The sequence below is a fragment of the Chiroxiphia lanceolata genome, chromosome 14 (genome assembly GCF_009829145.1).
Source record: "Chiroxiphia lanceolata isolate bChiLan1 chromosome 14, bChiLan1.pri, whole genome shotgun sequence".
In the NCBI taxonomy this organism is placed as follows: domain Eukaryota; kingdom Metazoa; phylum Chordata; class Aves; order Passeriformes; family Pipridae; genus Chiroxiphia; species Chiroxiphia lanceolata.
Window position 1 is genome coordinate 19,615,264 of NC_045650.1, and position 21,536 is coordinate 19,636,799.

A 21,536-nucleotide genomic window follows, 5' to 3' on the forward strand; every position below is an offset into this window, starting at 1 on the left:
ACTAAGCACTTTTTCCTGGTGTTCAGCCTAAATTTTCTTCTCTTTGCTCTGTTTTATCCCATTTCTCTTTCCACGAGGAAATGTCTCAGGTAGTTTAAATGTGAAGTGGCTCTGGAACACATTCAGGGCTGCAGCTCGTTATCTGATGAGGGTGTGACTGGGTGCAGAGAGACGGTGCCAGCTGGGGGGGATGGAGAGCTGAGAATTTTGGGAGCAATGCCAAAGGATGTCCAGTCACTTCTGTCCCATTTTGTCCCTTTAGAATTGGAGCAGGTGAGCTGAATTCCCTGGATCATTCCTCAAAATGTCTTTATTGTTTTAAATGAGGTTTCAAGGCAGGTGAAGAGGGAGGAGAAGGAAGCCAAGAGACCAGAGAACCAGTGAGGGAATGGGACTGTGGGATGTGCAGGAAGGGCACATGGATGTGGCATGAGGTAGCTCCTGGATCTCAAAAAGACAAAGATTTGGGAATTCAGTGATGCCCTTTCTTATCCCTCACTGGTAGTAGGCAAGGACTCCAGGGAGCACCAGGTCTGTGGGTGGCTGGAGAATCCTGGATCCCTCATGGAATGGGAGCCTGGAGCAGTGCCACCCTCTGGGACACTGGGGATGGAGCCTGTGTGGGAGCTGAGTCCCCAAAACTCATGACACTCACACACAAGGACATCCAGGTCAGCCCTGGGAGTGCTGGGGAAGAAGGGCAGGGAAAGGGAGGGGAGATGGGAATCCCAGTCACTCCTGGTGAAAGCACAAGGATCACCTGCCACACCTGGGATTTTGGACAAGGATGGGGTGTCATTGCCCCCCAGCTGCTCAGAGCCCTCCAGGGTATTGATCCCTTCCTGCTGCTGCTGGCTCTGCTCCCGCCCGGAGCTCAGCCCACTTCCCAGTGCCACTGGGGCAGCTGAGCCTGGGAATCCTTTTCCAATTAATTTATTGGGTTTTTTTTCCCAGAACCATCAGAGGAATTGCCCTGGTTTGGCACCGCCGATTCCCTTACCATGGCTGGCTGGGAGCAGCAGGATTTTGTCCTTGAGTGACTTTACCAGGCAGGTATTTCCCGCTGTGGGACAGGACTGGGAAGGGTTGGGAAAGAGTATCCCGTTCTCCCAGAGCGATGCCCACCTCTCCAAGGTGTCCCACTGCCCTGGATGAGGCCTGGTCCCATTCCACGGGGCCTCTCCCACCTTACGAGTGTTTGGTTTGGTGTTGCTGAGACATTCCAGAGTGGGCAGAGCCCATGATCCGGGTTCTTCCCGGCACGCAGCCATCCCGGAGTGCCAGGTGTGGCTGTGCCGTTGAACCCTCCATAAAGTGGCTCCTGGTGACCTTTGGATCCTCGTCAGGCTCTGCCCCTCCCGTGCCTGGATCACCTGCTCCTTCCCCTCATCCCGAGGATCCTCCAGCACCACCAAACTGGTCCCCACTGGTTCGAGGAGACGGGGTCTGATCCCAAACTGTTCCCAAAGTCATCCCGAGGGGATCCTGGCAGCGGGGTGGTTCGGGCACAGGGAACCCGTGGGGACAGGATTCTCCTTCTGAAGGATTCCAGGGCTCTGGATCCCACCTGAGCCTGTACCGGGAGAGTGGCATCGCCATGGCAACGGGCCCTGATGTCAGCGCAGGGATGGAGGGGCAGGAGAGGGGGAATGGGCAGGGAGAGGGCAGGGAATGGGCAGGGAGAGAAGGAACGGGCAGGGAGCAGGCAGGAAAACGGAATTGGGCAGGGAACGGGCAGGGAACAGGCAGGGAATAAGCAAGGAGGAGACCCCTGGGACCCAGCTGAGCCTGGCCAGGCACTCAAATATATAAAAATAACATTTTTGAATATTTTTTCCTCATTTCTAAGTTTTTCCCCCCTATTTTGAGTCGGAATTCCCTCATTTGGGTCTCTGGAACAGCCCAAATCCTGCTGCCCACTCGCTCCCAGGGCACCTCCATGCCCCCAGCTTGGGGTTTTCCTTGAAAAGGCAGAAAAATCACATTTAAATCTTGAGCTTTTAAAATTTTTTATTAATAAGAAGCAAATCGACTCCGAATTTATTATTTTTTTTTAATAATTTCCTTAATAGATACTGAACCAACCCGAAGGTTTTGTAGTTTTTTGTCATGGAAAGTGAAGGGATTTGAGCTTAAATTTCAATTTTTTTTAATGGAAACGGAACTGACTGGGGAGGTTTTGGTTTATTTTTGTACTCGAAACTGACTTTTTGTTTGTTTTTCAATTTTCTCAGTAAAAACGAAAGTGACGCCAAAGTTTGTTGGTTTATTTTTGAAATAGAAAGAAACTGACTTGAGGGGTTTTTTTAATCTCCTTAATAAAAAGTGAACAGACTCGGGAGGGCTTTTTATTTTATTTTTAAACTTTATTAATAGAAATTAAACCAACTCCAAAGGGGTTTATTACTGGTTTTCTAATAGAAAGTGAATTGACTCCAATAATTTTCTTAATAGGAAGAAAATTAATTCTGGGGTTTGGGTTTTCCCTCCCCACGGCCCAACTAAAACAACAACAACAAAAAAAACTAAAAAATGGTAAAAAACTCCCAAAGCTCCAGAAATATTAAAAAATCCTACACAATTAAAAAAAAAATTCCATCAGAAAACTTTTAAATAAAACTTTAAAGAAGGTAAAAAACTCTCAAAAAAAAACCCTTACAAAATAAAATAAAAAAGTCAGAAAGCAAAAAAAATAGAATTAAAAAAATCAAAAATCAGAGGACTTAAAAAAATTTAAAAACCTGTGGAAAAAAGACTTGTCAAAAATACTTTAAAAACCCTCCCAAAATTCCAAAAAACTCCAGAATCGCAAAAACCTGAAAAAAAAAATATATAAAAGAAAGAAAAAAACCCTTCAAAATACTTCAAGTGACTTTAAAAAACCCCACAACTAAAAACATGGGGAAAAGTCCAAAAATATTTTTAAAAATCTTCTTAAAAACCCTGGAAAAGAGTAAGAAAAAAAACAACTAATATTTAAGAAAACCGGGGGAAAAAAACCCAGATCTTTAAAAAAACTGGAAAAAAAACCAAAAACGTTTAAACCCTTTAACCCGCTCCGAACCCTGGAATGTTTTTTTTGGAATATTTCGGGTCCCGTTCGGGGCGTGGCCGGCGGCGGCCGCTGGGGGGCGCTGTAGGACCGCGGCTGAATGGGCGGGCGAGGCCAAGCGGGGCGCGCAGCGGGGGGGTGGAGGGGGCGACGGGAGGGGGACGGGCCGGCGGGGCGCCGGTACCGGCGCCCCGCCGGCCCGTCCCCCTCCCGTCGCCCCCTCTCACCCCGTTAACTCGACAGTAACCGACACCAACCGGGGGCTGGGGGGGGTGCCATAAAAACCCCCAAAATCTCCGCGCTCCCCTTAAGAACCCACAATGGGCGTGCCCGCCCGCAAGGCCCCCCCCGCTCCGCTCGCCCATTGGCCGCCGCTCCAGGCTGCCCGCGCCGCTGCCTGCGCGGAGGGGTAGAGCGGCTGCCGCGGCGGGCGGCGCCTCAGTCGGTGCGGGGCGGGCGGAGGCGGCGGGTCGGGAGAGGAGCGGCAGGAGGTGGAGGAGGAGGCGGCGGAGCGCGATGGGCGCCTGACGCCCGGCCCGTCCCGCCGCCGAGGGACGATGGCGCGGCCCCGCGGCGGGCGGTGGCTGCTGGGTGTCCTGCTGGCCCTGTGCCGCCTCGCCGCGCCGCTCGCCAAGAGCCTGGAGCCGGTGTCGTGGAGCTCCGCGAACCCCAAGTACGTGCGGCGAGAAGGGGGGCGGGAGCAAGGGGGAGGGGGTGAAAACGCGCCTCGCACCCCCCCCGCGGGCAAAAATGTACCGAAACCGCGGTAGCCGTACGAATTTAACGGAAACGGCGAGGTTTTCAAGCGAAAATCGCACCCGGAGGCTGCGGGCGGCGGACGGAGCGACCCCCGGCTGAGGACGGACCCGCGGCGATGCCGCGCTGCTTTTTGTACCAAAAAAAACCCCAACACCTCCTCTCCTTTTTTCCCCCCCGTTTTTAACGATACTTTTGCTTCGCGCAGCTTTTCCTCTCTTTGAATCCGTTTTTATTTTTTAAAAACGCCTTTTGTTTTTTTTTTTTTTTTTATTTTTTTTAATTTTTTTTTTTAAATTTTTTCACGCTTAAATCGTGGGGTTTTTTTTCTCTCCCCCCGGATCGCCGCTCCCCTCCACCACTTGGATTTATTACCTTTTTCTTTTTCTTTTTTTTTTTTTCCTGGGTTTTCTCATCCGAAATCGGCCGTGGAGGAAGGCGGGGGACCCCCCCAAAACCGGGCTGGGTCCGAACAAAGCGGGCGGCGGGGCTGCTCCGTCTGTGCAGACACCCAAATTATATATATTTTTATATATTTATTTGTGTATCTGTGGATGTGGACGCGGCTGCCGTGCAGGAACAATGCGAAGGACCGGGATGAAGGGCGAGGACGAGGAGGAGTGTAGGGTGTTTGGTCGCCCCTGCCCCGTGGCTGGTGGTCGGGATGGTTTGGTGGCCCTTGCTGAGCTTTATCTTGTAGATCACGGAATGTTTATTTATCTTACCCTGTTCTCGCTTAAAAAAAAAAAAAATCCTGCTTTTAGCCTGATTTTTTTTTTTTTCCCTATCTACCACGTTTCTCAAGGCAAAAAAAAAATCCCGTAAAATAATCCAAAGAGTTTTTGAGGGTTGGAAAGAAGCGAAACAATTTGGACAACCTTCCTGCTTGGACACGTATTCCAACCAAACGTTTATTTCCTTTATTTCGTTGGGAAAAAGGAACTCTGCCGGCACACGCATGTGCCCAGCTCTTGGAAGCGCCGGGACGGCGGCTCCGGTGCTCCGTTCTCCTCCTTGATGTGTTTTTCCTCTCCTTCCTTTCGGAGTTGTGTCAGTTGGCTGGGAGCAGAGAGAGCCTTCTCCCTCGGGAATTGTCCTGCTGTGAGCCCGTGGTGTTGGCGAGGGGGAGGCAAATAAGTTCCAGAAAATACAGTTTTATTTGGGAAAAAGAGCTGGAGGAGGTAGAGGCGGCTCTGGCTTGGTGGTGGGGGACGCCATGTCTCCCTGGTCCCCTTCACTATCCTGGGCTTTCCTTAAGCTGCTGAGGCCTGGAAGTTGGAGGAAGTGGTTGCAATCAGCCAGCACAGGGTAACACACTGGGAGGCTCCTGCCGACACCGACCCCTGGTGCGGAGCGCTCAGAGATGTCCCTCCAAGTGGAGTGCCCGGGGAGAGCTTGAGGGCTTCCTGGGTTTCCTCACTGGGAGCCTGGTGGTTGTCCACTCCCAGTTCTCCCCCAGTTGGGAGCTCGGTGGTTGCCCGCTCCCGGTTTTCCCCAGATTCAGAGCTCGGAGGTCGTCCACCCTCAGTTCTCCTCCCAGTGTGGGAGCTTGGAGATGGTCCACAAATGTTTCTCCCGAATTTTGGAGCTCAGTGGTCATCTACCCTCGGTTCTCCCCCACCTTGGAGCTTTGTGGTTGTCTACCTCTGGTTCTCCCTCAGTTTGGATTCGGTGGTTGCCCGCTCTCAGTTCTCCCTGAATTTGGAACTTGGTGGTCATCCACCCTTGGTTCTCCCCCGGTTTAGAGCTCAGAGATTATCTGCTCCCGGTTCTTTCCCAGTCTAGAGCTCAGTGGTTACCCACTGTCGATTCTCCTGGAATTTGGGTCTCAGTGTTTGTCTGCCCTTGTTTCTCCCCCAGTTTGGAGTGCAGTGGTTGCCTACTCTTGGTTCTCCCTAAATTTGGGGCTCGGAGGTTGTGTCCCCTCGGTTCTCCCTGGAGCTTGGTGGTTGGCCACTCTCAATTCTCCCTGAATTTGGATCTCAGTTTGCCCTTGGTTCTCCCCCAGTTTGGGGCTCGGAGGTTGTCTGCCCTTGGCACAGTGTTCTGGGCACGTGCCATTGTGGGGCTGCTCCCGTGGGTGCCTGCCGTGGGGCAGCAGCCCCGGTGCTTCCCCATCCCCGTATCCCCACAGGGACGGGAGAGGGTGGGAAGAGCCCGAAACGTTGGCGTTGCCAACCGGGAACATGCTGGGACATGTGTGGGCAAAGCCCATGTAAGGGTTTTGCCTTAGTGGGGGCTGTCAGGGCCAGGCTGTGATCCCATGATCCCGGTCTGTGCCCCCGTGAAGTGATCCCGGACCTTGATCTCCGGGATCCATCTTTGGGATCCGTCGCTTCCTTTTACCCCTTGGTGCTCCCACCTCTGATTGTGCCGGTTGTGTGGTGTCGGGCAGAGCCTCTCCACAACTGCTCCCAGCAAACCCAGCTGAGGAAACCAGTCTGAGATCACTGTGCTGGGCAAAGTCCAGCTCCAGCCTGAGGAAAAGCCGTGCTCTTGGTTTGACTGGGATTACTCTTCCGGATAGATCCACTGAACCCTCTCCCCACCGTACTTTGGGCTTCCAGACCCCTTCCTCGGGCGACGCCGGGGCTGTACCAGTCCCCCATCCCACTCTGCTCAGCTTTAACTCTTGTTTTTAGAGTAAAGAGAACTAAAGCCTTTAAAAATAATACGGCTAAGTGGAATTTTCCAACGGATCGGAGGAGCAAGCGTGGCCCGCTGGGCCCGGCCGGCCTTGGAGTGATCGCTGTAAATAAGGAAAATATTTTCCTGCCCTTTCTGGGCAGCTGAGGGCTGTGGGCTCCAAGCTCCGTCGGGTCTGGGGCTGCTGGTGTTATCGGAGGGACTCTGATAACACATCCGATAGACGGAACCATTTCCTAATCGAGTTAAGACAGGCTTAAGCTGCAGCGCCGCGTTGGGAAGCATTTCCCTTCGGCTCCTGGGTGTGTGTCCCAAAGCCAGTGGTGAAATCATCACTGTCTTCCCATTGTGAATAATTCTGGGTCTTTAAAGGGGAAAAAATAGGCCTAGGAATGGTTTTGTTGGAAAAAAAGTGGTAATTGTCTCAAACCTGTGACTGGGATGAGCTCACCTCTCTGAGCAAGCTTCCCCTGGGATGCCTATGGAGCCCCTTGGAAGGGGTCTTGGGGAGCCAACATGGCTTTAATTTTTCCACAGAGTCCGACATGGGCTTTGAGGGGGGCAGAAAGTGCTTTTGGGATTTACTTGGCCCCTTTGTTGCCCAGCCAGGGAACAGTGGGAGCGTGCTCTCCTTGAACAGCCTGGAATTGCCCGAGAAATTCTGGCTAAATCCTTTCTCAACTCCCTTGGCTGTAATTTTAGAGAAATACTGACCCTGGTGGGCTCCTGTACCGACCGTTAAAAGGAAGCATTCCTAATAAAATATGGTTTGGAAAATTCATTTCAGGCTGGAATTCGCCTCTCCAGAAAGTATTTTAATAAGGAGGTGGGGGAAATGGGACACATCATCCGCGGCTCCGGAGAACGGCTCCTTTTGCCTCTGCTTTTCCCTCTTCCTCTTATAGAAAGTTTCACTGGGCTCTGTTCGCTCCACGGAGCAATCCAGCAACTTGCTCGAAACAAAATCAATTTATTTATTTAAGAAGAAAAAGGTGAAGGGAAGAGGGGAAAAAAAAAACCCAACAAAAAACCAGACAAAAGTCTAATCTTTCATGGTATTTTTATTCTGCCTTTAATGGCATGCTGGTGTCCCGTTGAATTCCATAAGCGCCGGGTTTGAAGCCTGGCGTATCTTTGCCTTTTTTAATGCCGTTTTACGAGGGACAAAGTGCTTGTGGGAAGGCTGTTTCCGAGGGGAATGGCTGGCCTGGAGCTCCGGAGCGGGGGGCTCACACTTGTCGGAGCAGATGTAATGGAATTACTGGAGCGGTGGGCACGCTCCGGGGTGTCGGGAGTTGGGAAATAGGGAGAACACGATGATTATTTTTAATTAAGAGTTGTTTCTGGCTCATGGAGCCTTCGGGGACTCCCCCTTCCCAGGGCCAAGAGGTGGGGGCTCCCCAGGGGAATGACTTTAAACTAAAAACATGGGAAGTTTAGATTGGATATTGGGAAGGAATTCTTCCCTGTGAGAGTGGTGAGCCCCTGGCCCAGGTTGCCCAGAGAAGCTGTGGCTGCCCCTGAATCCTTGGAAGTGTCCAAGGCCGGGTTGGATGGGACTTGGAGCAACCTGGGCTAGTGGAAGGTGTCCGTGACCATGGCAAGGAGTGGAACTGGATGAGCTGCAAGGTCCCTTCCAACCCAAACCATTCCAGGATTTTTGATTCTGTGGTCCCATCAGGAATCTGATGGCCCCTGTACAAAACTGGGCCTCCCCAGGGCTTTGCTTCATCTCTGAAGGCTTGGACAAAGCAAGCCTGGACAGCCTGCATCCTGGTTGAAGTCTCCCTCTGGAATGGTGGAGCCCTTCCCAAGGGGGCTGGGGGGACCCTTTGCTGGGTCCCAGGCTCTTGGGAGCTCTCCCAGCATGGAGAGTTCGTGCTCCCACTCCCCCAAGGCAGAACCCCCTGTGCCCGGCCCAGGTTTCACCCGTGAGATTCCCTCTCTCCCGGTGCCCGGGGGAAGGAGCACCCAGGGCTCCTTGTGGGTCATTTGGGAATGACTTCATTAACTTAAATTAAGAAAAAGGGAAGGCAGGGCTGCGGCTCTTGCAGTAGCCGGGTAAATACCTCTGGATTCCATAAAATGGATTTAACTGCTTCCTTTAAAAGAAAAAAAGAGCCGTGATGGGGTGGCTGATTGATTGTAAAACGAGCCGGAGCTTTCTCAGAGCAAAACAGCTGCTGCAGCTCCTCGGAGCCGCCTGGCAGTGGGGCCGGACGGGCCTTCCGTGCCACTCCAGACCAGGAAGGGCTGGCAGGGGCTAGTGGGGGTTGCTTCCCTCTGCCACTGCTGCACATGAGCCCCTGCACCACTCTGGGGGTCTGAGGTGCTCCTGGGATCCTTATCCCGAATGGGCTGTGTCTGGCAGGGTGGGATAAGCCTGCACCCTCGCTGGGCTGGGGGTCCCTCTGAGCAGCTTCGCTGGGTGCTATGGGGTCCCCCCAAACAGCTTTGCTGAGTGCTCAGGGTCCCTTGTAGACTGGGGTCTCCTGAAGCAGCTTTACTGAGTGCTGGGGGTCCCCCCAAACAGCTTCTCTGTGTGCTTGGGGGTCCCCCTAAACAGCTTGACTGGGGGCTCAGGGTCCCCCCGAGCCCTACCCATGTTTGTTGGGATCACGGGGGTCCCAAGAGTCGGGGTGCTTGTGCAGCCCCTCGCACGATGCACGTCAGGAGCTGTTTGGGTTGCCCCTGTAAAGTGGGGCATGATCCCTTTTTCCATGTAGGATTTGTGGGTCCCACCTGCCCCTGGCTTCCCTGTGGCTCCACGTCCCTGCCCCTCTGGCAGGGCACCCTATTCCTGGCCCAGTGGTGACCGTGCTGCCGGGAAGCCTCTCTGCCCGAGGAGCGCTGGGCTCCGGTGGGAAAACATCTTGGAGCGATCAGTAGCACATGCTACTTGGAGTCTGGCAGCTGGAACAGGGTGGGGAGAAACAAAGCTGATTCCGTTCTGTCTCTAATTAATGATTGCTGGGATGGGGAGCAGGAGAAGGACTCGCTCCACGCTATCGCAGCGTCACATCTGGGCAGGAATGCGTGGCCGGGCTTTTGTTGTGCTGGGCTGAGAGAGAGCACAGGTCTTTGCTGCTGCTTCCTGATGCTTTTCTCCTTCCCGTGCCTTGTTTTGGGGTGGGTGGTATGGCAGAGGATCCTCCTCCGGAGAGCAGGAGGGATGGTGGTTGTAGTGGTGGTGGTTCTGCTCGTGGAGAGGTTTGGTGCACACCCGCCATTCTTTGGGAAGGATTTTCTTGCTCTTGATGTGTTGTCTCTTGTTGGAACACCAACTCGTGGCTGTGCAGGAGTCTTGGAATCCTGTCTCTGGTTGGAGCACTGGTGTTCTGCTCCTGGCTTTGTCGTATTCTCAGGATCCCATATCTGATTGGAGCATTGGTGCTCAGCTCATGGCTGTACTGGAGTCTCAGGATCCCATCTTCAGTTAGATCCCCAGTGCTCTGCTCCTGGCTGTGCCAGAGCCTTGGGATCCTGGCACTCCTGGCTGCCTCGGCCTGTCCAGGCTTGGTTCCAGATGAGTCGGACAAGCCAGGGCTAAACGTCCTGCTCGGTGAGGCTGGATCTGTGCACACGGTGGGATTTTCCTGGCCCCTGCGTTTTTGTGGAGCAGGTTCTTCTGGGGCTGGAGCCAAAGCCTGCAGAGGCTGTGGGCGATGCCTGGAGCGGGACTCTGGGGCCTCCAGGCCCCTCCTCCCTGGGGAGGGCTGGAGGATGGTGGGGGCAGGTTTGGGGGGTTACTCCTGGTGTTCCAGTGAGCAGTGGCTTCTCCTGTGTGAGCTCTCCCTGCCGGAGCCCCCGGGCGGGATCCGAGCCGGCTCAGGTGCCGGCGTGGCAGTGCCGCCCCGGCCGGGCTGAGCCGAGCAGCTGCACTTCAAAAATGCCAGCTATTTATAACCCTGACTCGGCTGCTCGGGAATAACCTTTTCTTCCCCGCAGCCAGCCCTTCCCAGGTGGGCTGCTCGCCCTTTCCAAGGCCGTGGGACCAGGCTTTGCCGGGGGGGCTGTGTGGGGAGCCAGGGCAGGGGGTGTTTGGTGTCCAACTGTGAGCTCCCCTTGGTGTTTTCCAATGGCTCCGTCCCACCACGGTGCTGTGCCTGCACAGGGATCCACGTGTGCTGTGTCTACCAGGGCTGGGCTGTGGTGAGAGGCTTAGAGTTACCTGCTTTGGCATGGGTTGGCTCTTGCTTGTGCCAACCCGGAGGTGCCAGGAGGGGATACCGCACCAACTCTTTGTCCCAGCACCTTCATGCTGGAGTTTGGGATGTGCAAAGGGCCAACTGGAGTGGGTACCTTCTCTGGATGGGGTTTCTGGCTGCTTTTGATGGCACCTGCCTCACCACTGGTGATGGGACAGGAGCATCCAACTTCCCAGCAATCCCTTTCTTTGCCCCTGGCATCCTGGTGTGCAGGATGAGCCCAGTGTTGGGGACTGGCTGCTCTGGCTGGCTCTTGCCATTCAACCTCTTCTGAGTAGGTACTTTAGGAAAAGCAAAGTGCATTTTTATGACTTAAGAGCTGTAAATGCCCTCACACCGTTCCATTGATCCCAGAGCATGTCCATGTTTTCCTTCTCATTAGAGCTGGGAAGTGTCTGCGGTTGCCCGTGCGGGGCTGGGGCTCGGTGCTGTCTCCTCTTTGCCACTGATTTTACCCTTTTAATGGATTCCTAGAACGTGGGAGCATGGGCCTGGTGTATGGGTTGGCAGGTGGGGCCAGGAGCCCTGGATCTGGCAGGGATGGTCAGGGATGCAGGGATGGGGAGGGATGCTCCGGGATGTGCTGGTGCTGGGCTCCAGCGTCTTTGTCTGGGCTCGCTGCAGTATCGCAGCCAAACGCGAGAGGGAGGGACACAGCCCCCTGCTCCCACCAGGATTTCGAGGGGCAAATCATCCATGGGCATTGGAAAGGGGAATGGGCACAGAGGCACTTCCCCGTTAAAACAGGGTGGCCGGTTTTTCCCGTGCGGGGGGTCGGGCGGCTCCCGGTGCCTGCAGGGCTGCCGACGTGCCCTGCCTGCGGCCGGGCGGGCAGCATATGGAAAGGATCTGGGTGTAATATCCCGGGCTGCTCCGCGGCTTTGCTGAAGAGGCCACTTCAGCAGGGGACGCGGCGTGGTTAGTCCTCCCGGCTGACACATCCCAGGCCTTCCTCCGACTTGAAAGAGCTCGAGTTCGCCTTTGAATCTGAGGATTTATAGCCCTTTTAGGCCTCTCCAATAAAAGCACGGCTCCCTCCTCAGACAGAGCCCACCGTCTCCCTCCTCCGGGCTCATTATCCCGGGGATTTGTGTTGCTTGCTCTCACTCTGTTGTTCGCTACCGCCGCTTTCTTCAGATGTGTGGCCGAGAACTTCAGAGCAGAAAAGCTGAGCTGGAGCCACCGTGGGGCCCGACCGTGCTGCCAGGCCGTGGATCCTGGGGCGAGCATGGATCCAGAGCCAACTGTGCACAGGGAGAGGACCCTCGGCTGGTGATACTCCCCTGTGGCTGGGGAGTAGCAGTTCCCCTTCCCGGTGTGTTCTCAGTGATCCCTCAAGGACCGTGACCAAACTGGGATGAGCTCCCGTTGCACTGGAGAGCTCCAGATGTGCATCCACCCTGTGTGTCCGTCCCATCTGCCTCGTCTCGGCACACGTGGACACTGAAGCACCCTCAGCCCCACAGATCCCATCTGCTTTCTAGAGGCCCCTCAAGCCTCAAACTGTTTAAAGAGTGGCTTAGGAAAGAGGCCAGAGGAACAACATAATAATTATTGTATTACAAATTGTTTCCTTTAATGGGCCTTGTCGGATTGCTCAGTCTGCTAAACACATTGTGCCCTCCCCCAGCCCCTTCCCATTGCAACCCCAGCCCTGCTGGAAAATTCCACCTGGTGAGGAGTTGGGGTGGTGGGATGAGGGGTGGGAGCTGCATGGGCACCCACTTGTTGCCCTGGGTCTCTGTGTGGTGAGATGGGGTGGCCCTGCTTACAAGTGGGAGTGTTCTCCATGTAGGCGGGTGGTGATTCCCGCCCATTCCCATGCTCTGGAGCTTTGCATTGCTCTGGACATTGCATATTCCAGGGGCTTTCGGCCGATGGCACCCCAGGCTGAGGCTCTGGGCTCATCCGTCAAAAACCTCTTGCCCTGGTGCTGCAGGACAGGCAGAGCTCCCTCCCTCCTGTTCCTTCCCAGCGTTCTGGTGCGTGCCGGTGGACGGCTCCCAGGCAGCTTTTTGGCAGCTCCCAGCCCGAGGGCTGCGGGGTGTAAGGAGAGGAGCCACCAGCGGCTGTGCGAATTTTTTCGTTGCCCCCCGAAGAATAAACGTGTCGGAATTAGGCAGCAGGTTACGTTTCTTCAAGACCAAGCAGCAAATATGTTTTAAATTTGGCAGCCGACAGCGGAGAGCGGGTGGGAGAAATTTTCCAGGTATTGCGTTACACTTTCCCCTAAAAGGGCTCTGCTTTGGGGCTGGGGATTAAAGGGAGGAGAGGAGGGGGACCCCCTCCTTTCCATGTGCTCACAGCCCCACTCCTGCTCTGAGGGTGCTGGGGCCAGGATGCCATCCTGGGTGATGCCACCCTGGGTGATGCCGCCCTGGGTGACTCAGGCCCTGCTCGGGGCAGAGCTGAGCTGCGGGGGATGGCCAGGATTAATTTTTGGGCTTCCTCCCTCTGGGTGCGATGGGAAATTTCCAGCGTGCTGTGGGCACCGCCCCGGCTCTGCCTGCCCCCCTCCTGTCCTGTCATCCTCTGATGTCTTTAATAAACCCTTCATGCAAGAGCAGACCTGGGATCCACTCCCAGCACGGACCTGGGACTCGGCCAATTAGTCAATTATTTTAAGAGAAGAAATTAAAAAAAAAAAAAAAGATGAAATGTTATTTTTGTAAGGGAAGGTCTGGCTGGTGGATCAGCTGGCAACCCCTCTGCTGTGGGAAGAGCTGGGGTGGGGGTGAGCTGGGGGGGCTCTGCACAGCCCTGCCACAGTGACCACTGCCTGCAGTCATCAAACCCCTGTGTCCCCCCATATCCCTCCCATGCCCATCCTCCCTGTGTTGGCAGGACAACGAGCTGCCCCTCGCCCCAAGGAAAGGAAGGAGTCTTGGCAGCTGCCTGTGCCCCCTGCCCTCGACTGCCCTCCCCCCCAGCCTGCTCCTCATCCCTGGGCAGCCCAGACGGATGGTCCATGAGTGTCTATCCCAGCCGGAGCTGGCACTGGTGCATCCCATTGTTCCTGGCTTCCTTTGCAGCAGGAGGAGGAGGAGGAGATGCTTCCCCAGGAGGTGGGAAGGGCTGTCCTGGTGCTTTTGGGGGGATGCACAACCCCTTCCCTCTCACTGGGCCGAGGGGCATGGGGGGCTTGGCCGGATTGGGATTGGCTTGGAGGTGCAAAGGGCTGGAGGCAACTGGAATTTCCCCTTCAGCTGTGTTTGGGTTTAAGATTTGTATTCTTCTTTCATGGAAATTTTGTGAGGCTGTGGGCTTGTTTTGCATCCCTACTGGTGTGCTCCCCCCTTTCCCTGTGTCCCCCTTCCCCTACCCCCCATTAGCAGCACCTCAGCTCTCCTAATTGCTGAAATAATTAGGGCAGCAACAACCTAGCAAAGCAGTGGAGAGAGGGAAGAGGAGAGGAGGGTCGGTCCCTTGTGCAGCTGTGTCTCCTGGACCCCCCAGCCCTCCATCCTTGCAGCTTCGTGTCTCTTGCTGGTTTTATGGCAGTAGGAGAAGTTTTTCCTGTTCTCCTTCTTTTTTTCGAGCCTGAGCTACAGGAAGACTTGATGGGAGTAGGGGATGGAGGAAAGCATGCATGTGGGGTGTTGGGGATGACGGCACTGGCTTGGCTTGTCCTGGTGTTCCCTCCCTGCAGTGAGGGGTGCCAGGGTGTGGGGGAGGAGAGGGGCGAGGAGGGGTCCCACATGAGTCCCTTCCCAGGAGCAGTTCCCAATCCCGGGAAGGTTTAATGCCTGATGCTGCTTTTGATCTCTGCCCTGACTTGGTGAGTGCTGGGTGCTGTTCCCTAATTACCCCCTTCATGTGGGGCTGTGCTGGGTGTTTGTGCTCACCCGGTCTCTCCAGAAGAAAAACCCACCCTGCGAGGGCGTGTGCGGGGCGGGGGAGCCCGCGTGCTTTCCCAGACCACGGAGGAATCCTACGGCTCTCTTCACATAGCCCTGGGTGCTCCCACCCACAGCAGGCAGTTTCATGCTCCCTGCCTGGTTTCATAACATTCAGGAGAGGCACGAAAGTCTTCCTGAGCCACCTCCCTCCGCTACGTGTGGAGCCCATGGGCTTGGGGAGGCGGGTGGGAGTGCCACCCTTTTAGAGTTCTGGGGGTTTGCTGGACGTGCCAGCCAACTGGAAAAGCCCTGGGGCCCATCAGCCGTTCCTTCTTGGCTGGGTTTTCCTTTTGGGATGCAGGCTGCATGTTGTGCCTGGGAACACTGTGGGATGTGGACAATGCCAGGGAGAGTAGAGGGACTCCTGCTGCTGTCTCCTCAGCCTGGGGAAGGGCTGTGGGATCCTCCTGGCTCCTGCTCTCCTAGACAAGGCCCTTTCCTCCTTGCTTTTCCTCTATGAGGATGGAGGCACGTGGGTTGAGGATGGAAACACATGGTTTGAGGTTGGAGACGTGTGGGTTGAGGACTGAGGCACATGGTTTGAGGATGGAGATGCATGACTTGTGTTGGAGGCGTGTGGACCATCCCGCAGAACTCCCAGGAGTTCATCCATGCCTGTAAAGCAGTTGGAGGTTTGTGGGATATGGATGGAGCAGAGAAATTGTTGTATTCCTTATCTGGGAGCTCTTTCTCCTTCAGTTACCTACAGGGGCCTGTTCCTGGTGTGCCCAGTTCACCTGTGTGACCTGGCAGGAGGGACCTTACCCACCCTATGCCCTCCGTTGGGAAAGTTTCTGCTGCCTTGTCAGGGAGAGGGGGAAGAATCCCTTTCCTGGTTTCTGAGAGAGATTGCTGATGGTGTGAGTGGTTCCTTGCAGAAGGCCGGGGAGCGGGTGACAGATACAAGAGCGTTGGGATAATTGCTTCCAGATGCTGCCTCCCCTTGTCTCCGGGGCTGTATGTGTTCCAGCATCCCGCCAGCTCCAGCGAGCAAAAGTCATCCCAGAAGACGGGGCTGGCCGGAGCGGTGTCAGACAGCTCGGAGTGTGACAGCTCTCCATGTCACCACAGCTTCTGTCAGCCTGCACGGTCCTGTGTGGCCATGGGAGCAGTTCGACTCGTGGGAGCTCTCCGAGCCAGACCCTGAGCTGGGGCTTCATGAGGAATGCTGAGTGCTGGGGACTGGGATGTGATCCGGAATTGGCAGCGCCGGCTGCATTGTGCGCGGCAGGCGGCTGTCCCGGATCCGCGCCGGAGGAGCCCGGCTCCCCCGGTGCCGTATACACCGCGTTTTGGCACCAGGGCTTTCTCACAGAGCGCCACGTTCCCGGAGCAGCATTAATGATTATTTATTGGTTCTTAATGCCCACTAATGCCAGCATCTGGCTCACGCAGCACATGCCTTCCTGCACCATCAGGCACCTCTGAGCGCTCGGCGTTGGGTCTGCGTTGGGTTTGCGTGCTTTAGGAATTAGAAGGCGGCAAATGGTGGGTTGTTTGGGTACTCCCCTAAAGGGACAGATTTTTGAAGGGCTTCACTGCTGACCTTCTCCTTAATTACTGCTCAGCGGCGCCGGGAGGACCAGCTCAAAGGGAGTAATGAAGCGTCGGCACCGGCGCTCAGCCCAGGGCCCCGCGAGGGGAACACTGGTCCCTCCCTTCCACTGGATGGGCCTCTCACAAGCTTCCCCGTGCCTGGCAGGTTGGAGCATCCACTCATAACACCCGTTTGAAGGCTGTGGTTCTGACCTTCATTTACACCGGCAGTGGGTGTTGATGCAGGATTTTTCCCGAGGTAACTGCCACAGAGGTAGTAAATCCAGCTGATGATAAAGGTGCCAGGGGAGGAACGGGAGGGAAATGGCTTTGCTGTGTGTTCTTGCTGATGGACATGGGCTTTACCTCCCTGCAGTTTTCCCTGCTTTTAGAGCTTGGTGGGCAGGAGAAAGGAAAATGTGAACGGAGGAAAATTTACTCCTGTGATTCCTGTGTGGCTTGTGAAGGTGAGAGTTGAGTCACTTTGCCTGGAACCAGCTCAGCAATTCCACCTCGTCCCCGGAGAATGTCTGAAGTCACGCAGGGAGAAATAATGCTGGGGGTTAAAAATAGATGCTGACAATAGGAAGGGAGGACTGGACAAGCTCAGTGTCAGAGGAGGTGGACAGAGCCTGGTGAATGGCATCGGGGTTGTGAGCTAGAGCTAGAGCTGGGCTTTACTGAGTTAGACTGGAATTAAACAGCTTTTGCACATGGAACCTGGAGTGGATTTCAGTTGGGGCTTGGGTGTCCATCTGGCACCCTGGGGAAAGCACCTCTGCGTAAGGGTCTTGGAAGAGTTTGTTAGGGAGGATGTGGTGCTGCTGGCAGAGAAAACAGCTCCTTAAATCCGAATTGCTGGAGAAGGACAGGTGGGACAGGGCTGGGACAGAGCACAGCCTGGCACTGGCACCGGTGGAAGTGTTCCAGCTCCCCTGGCATATTTTAGGATTCATCTGCAGAGTGAAGGACACAAACTTGAACCGCATTGCCAGCTTGTTGGTACCCAAAGTGCTTTGTCAGGCTCTCCCAGTGCCACCAGTAGCCACCTTGCTGGGAGCAGGCGTGCAGGGTGCTGCCCGTGCAGGAACAGGGGAGCTGAGCCGTGCGGGATCATGGATCCTGCAGCCCGTGCCCGAGGCTTTTGTTAAAGCTCACTGAAACCAACTGTGGCCACCGGCGCCTGACCCGAGCCCCGGGTGGCAGGAGGCTGGGGCAGCCGAGTCCCTGTCCCCGCGTGGGGACACGGCCAGCGCTGGCCCCCGGGGCGGCCGCCAAGCAGCAGGCGGGAGGAGATGGGGTCACAGCTCCCACTGGAGCGGGACCAAGAGCGATTCCGGCTTCTCTCTTAGTTTAAAGCTCTTTTCTTTCTCTCCCGTTCCTTCCCCGCTGGCAGCGTGCTCGGCCCTCTCCCCCGCGCGCGGTGCTGCGAGGACAATGGGGCTGCGAGGTGGGGCGGGAGGGGGGCGAGATGAAAGGGGAAAAGTAAAACCGAAGCATGTCTGGAAGGGCATTTTGATGTAAATGGGACTTTTTGATAGACTTTGAGAGGCACCGGCAGAAAGGGCACCGGCCCCCTTTGGCGTGCTGAGCTCCAGGCTCGGCTCTTTCATTTCCTCGGGAAAAGGGCATTTTTTCACCTCCTGTTGGGTGCAGCCACGGTTCCTCCTGGTCCTCCCCGTCCCCATCCCTGCCTGTGTCCTGGTGTGGAGCACTGTGTGCATGTCTCAATGAACTCAAACGAGCAGAGATCCTGTTCAGAATGTGAAAGCAGCGGCTGAACCTCAGGAAAGGGAGATGGGCCCGGCTCCATCCCACCTTCCTCCCCTGGCAGCTCCTGCAAACCTTCCCCCTCCCCGGGGAGGGCGTGCGTTTGATCCGCTCTCATGCTTTTGATCCCAACCCTTGTCCTTGGCACTGTCTCGCAGCTCTCGCGTGTTGGTGGAGATGTGGCCTCGCCGTGAGTCATCCCCCTTTCTTTCTGCTGCTGTTTTATTTTTCCCTTTCCCTTCTCCTAGGAGAGCATTTAGTAAAAGGAAGCGGCGCATTCATCCAGGAAACACGAGCACAACAAACGCTCGACGTTTATCCTTCCAAAGGCGTCTCCGCTGAGTTGTCACTGCTGCTGTGACAGGCTGGGGGACAGAGGCAGCTGCTGATGGGGGACCGGGGCTGCTCCCCCAGAGCATCATTTGGGGGTCCCTGGTCCTGTCTGGCCACAGGGAGCCCACAGGTGGGGGAAGAGGGGTCACCACTCCGCTGTCACCTTCCCATGTCCTGGCGTGCTTGGCAGCTCCTGACCCTGCCAAAGCGAAAGGAGGAGAAACGAGGACAGAGCTGCTCCCTGGAGAGCAGTCTGACAGGTTGGGGGGCTGGGAGGGGGGGCTGGGAAGGTCGGTCGGAGCTGGCATCCACGTCCCTGTGCCGTCGCAGGCGCTGGGGAGCCCAGGAGACCTGTCACTTCTGATCGCGGAGCTGTCGCTGAGCCCGGGGCTGCGCTCGCGTCCTCCCCGCACCTCCCCGCTGCCTCAGCCTCTCCACACCGAGCTGTCAGCAGCCAGGATTTACTGCTGGCATAAAACCATCCAAAAGCCGAACTGTTGGTCGGTAAAAATGGCAAAGCAATTGCAGGGAAACTTGTTTCTTCCTCTGACAACTTCTGAGTCAGTCCTTTAATCTCTAATCTAGGTTTATGGTCATTTTATTGAAATGCTAGGCTCTGCGGAGAGCTGACATGTATGACCATCATAAAGCAGGAGTTATGGGAACCCAGAATTGCCTTGATGGTCCAAGTGTCTGCAGGAAGCATTTTTAAAATCCGTAATTGGGATTTATTGGCCATTGTGGCTCAAACTGTCAAGAGAAAATAAAATAATCAGCCTGGGACTTTTTTTTCCTCATTGGCTTTTGACTCCTTCCACGTATCCTTAAATCATTTGGTGCTTTGCTTCTGTGCTTAATTCCCTTCAAATGGGGGGATGTGGGTGAGAGGAAGGGGCCAAGCCCTGGTGAGTGCCTGGCTCCCATCCTGGGGGTGCAGGCTCCCTGTACTCTCCTGCCTTCCCATCTTCCCACCCTGGGATAGCTGAACATCTCCTTGGTATCCCAGGGTGTATGGTGGTCAAGGACACGTCCGTGGCAGCCCCACTGTTGTGGGGGATTTGGATGTGGGGACATGGAGCAACAGGCATGACTGGAGGAGGCATCTCGGCTGGTTCCTTTCCTGGAGTGACTGGGTTTGATGAGTGATGTGATTCGGGGTTATTTAGTTGTTAGAGATGTCTGTAGCAGGAAGCGTGTGCTGGGGAAAGGCGTCCTCCGTGGTGGGTCGGGACAGGGAGAAGAGATACTCCTGTACTTGCCTCTGCCAGAACCTGTGCCATTTAAACAATCCACTTCCGTGGGGTTACAGTGTATGGAGACCAGAGCAACGGGCCAAGGGCACGTGTTTGTACCAGGTAACCAGCCCGTGGCAGTGCCACAGAGGGTGGGCAGTGCGGAGCTGTGCCCAGCCCCGCTCAGTGTTCCGGCAAACCTCGGCACCCCGAGGCTGCTCCTTGCAAAGGACCTCGGTGTTAAATCTTGGGTTTTGGGTAAGTTAAACTAACTCAACCTTTGGAGTTTCTTTTCCCAGTCTGTGAGTGACTCCTGTGCTTTGCCTTGCCCCCATCCCTGCCTCAAGGGACTGTCCAGGCTACACTGGGCAGCGTTGCTCATCCAGGCTATGGATGCACCATATGGCTCTCGCTGATGCCTGCCATTCCCTGCTCATGGGTGCAGGATGCATCCCATGCTCCTGACATCCCAGCAAAACTCTGACCCAGCCCTGGGCATCGTCCTGCCCCATCCCCGCTATCCGCTGTTCCCAGTTTTCTCTCCATTAACCTGCAACCACAAGCAGCACCCGGCAGCGCCAGGTCCGGAGTTACCCTGGAACAGTCTGCTGGGGTTGATAAATATCTCTGCTTCTGTTTTGTTTAACAAATATCTTCTTTAATAGCACAGGTTTTTGTTAAGCTTCCTCACATTATCATCCCGCTTAATCATGCAGGGTGACTTTTAAAAGTACTTTCTTAAAAAATGCCAGTTTTTATCCAGGTTTTAAAATTGAAACTCATTTTTTATCCAGAGGCAGGATATAAATGAGTCTACTAAAATTAGATTAATCCTAATAAGAATGTCAGTTATCATTTCTGAATACATTAAATTATTTTTTTTTAAATTTTACATGCCTCTTTAGCTATAATTGCTGGTGTAATTTCTTACACAGACATGGTGTGTCCTCACGGTTGACAGAAATACTTAATGCAATGTCGACTCCACACTAAGTTCCAAATTAGTGTGTCTCAGTCGCTGCCAGTGGTTTGAACTTTCTCCTTAATAAGTTAAAAAAAGAGAAGGGAAAGGAAAAAAGCACCTTAAATGCAAAGAAAGACTAAAGTGGATTTAGGGAGTTGGAGTAAAGCTGGATGGTCAGAGACTGGAGCCTTGTAAATGGCTTTTCTGGGATAGGGAGGTAGGAAGGGATGGGGGAGCTGAGGGTCCTGGGGGTCGGAGAGAAGATTTGGGGTCCAGTAAGGGTTTGTGGGGGTGAGTCCTGCTGGGGACCAGGAGCCAAAGGGCAGGATGGGGTGTTCCTGCAGCAGCACTGGTGCTCACTTGGGGTTTTCCTAAGTCTTGGTAAATCATCCCCTTTCCTGGGTGCACCCTGAAACCATCACTGCAAGGTGGGGGTTGGTCCCTGTTTGCTCTCCCAGCTCTGGTGAGTTTGTTGCTTGTACTCCATATTGGGAACTGGTTCTGCCTGTGGAACACAGGGAAGGGGGATCAGCAGGGCAGATAAGTCACCAGCCTTGGAATAAACTCCCCGTTAGGCTGGTGGCATCAGCCCTGTCAGGTTCCTGGTGTGGTGGCATCGCTGGGATGTGTCCCCAGCAAGGTGGCACACAGGCAGTAGGATGAGGACTGCCACCAGGAATGCCTGAGCTAGCGGGATTTTGGGACAAGGCTCTGGGGAATCGCATCTGGCAGCAAAGGGGGGGGCAGGATGTGGTTGGGGGAGACTTTGGTCTCTCCTGTGGCTCTTGCCAGCTTTATTCCATGAGTGTGGGTGGCAAGGCGGAGGTTTTTGTCTCGGGGGGAGAACTGGGAACGCTCCCTGTCCGCAGGCAATTGGAAACTGCTGGTGCTGGAACGGGATGGCAGGCTGGGTGCTCTGCCCCCCTCCCTCTCCCCCCCAGGCCCAAGGGCTGAGTTATTTTTAGGTTTAAACTCAAGCTTTCCTTACTGCTTTGTGAAAGGTCCTGCTGGGAGTGGGAGCTGTGTGTCCCAACAATGCCTAGTGACATCCTTGGGGACAGAGAGGAGCACGAGTCCCGAGATCTCTGGCAGCTCCCGTGACACCCGAGCCGGTGCTGAGTTCTGGTTCCTCTCCCTCGC

At 55.0% G+C, this 21,536-nt stretch overlaps 1 protein-coding gene across 2 annotated transcripts in view; it reads left to right on the top strand.

Moving 5' to 3' along the window:
- The first annotated feature begins 3,571 nt into the window (after positions 1–3,571).
- Positions 3,572–21,536, top strand: part of EFNB1 (ephrin B1) — a 50,745-nt gene continuing 32,780 nt past the window's right edge. The window contains exon 1 of one of the 2 annotated variants that reach the window (XM_032702065.1): positions 3,572–3,725. In XM_032702065.1, the coding sequence (XP_032557956.1) occupies positions 3,610–3,725 (116 nt within the window). In that variant the 5' untranslated portion in view covers positions 3,572–3,609. The remainder of the gene's footprint in view (positions 3,726–21,536) is intronic. The other variant, XM_032702066.1, reaches the window with a different exon arrangement.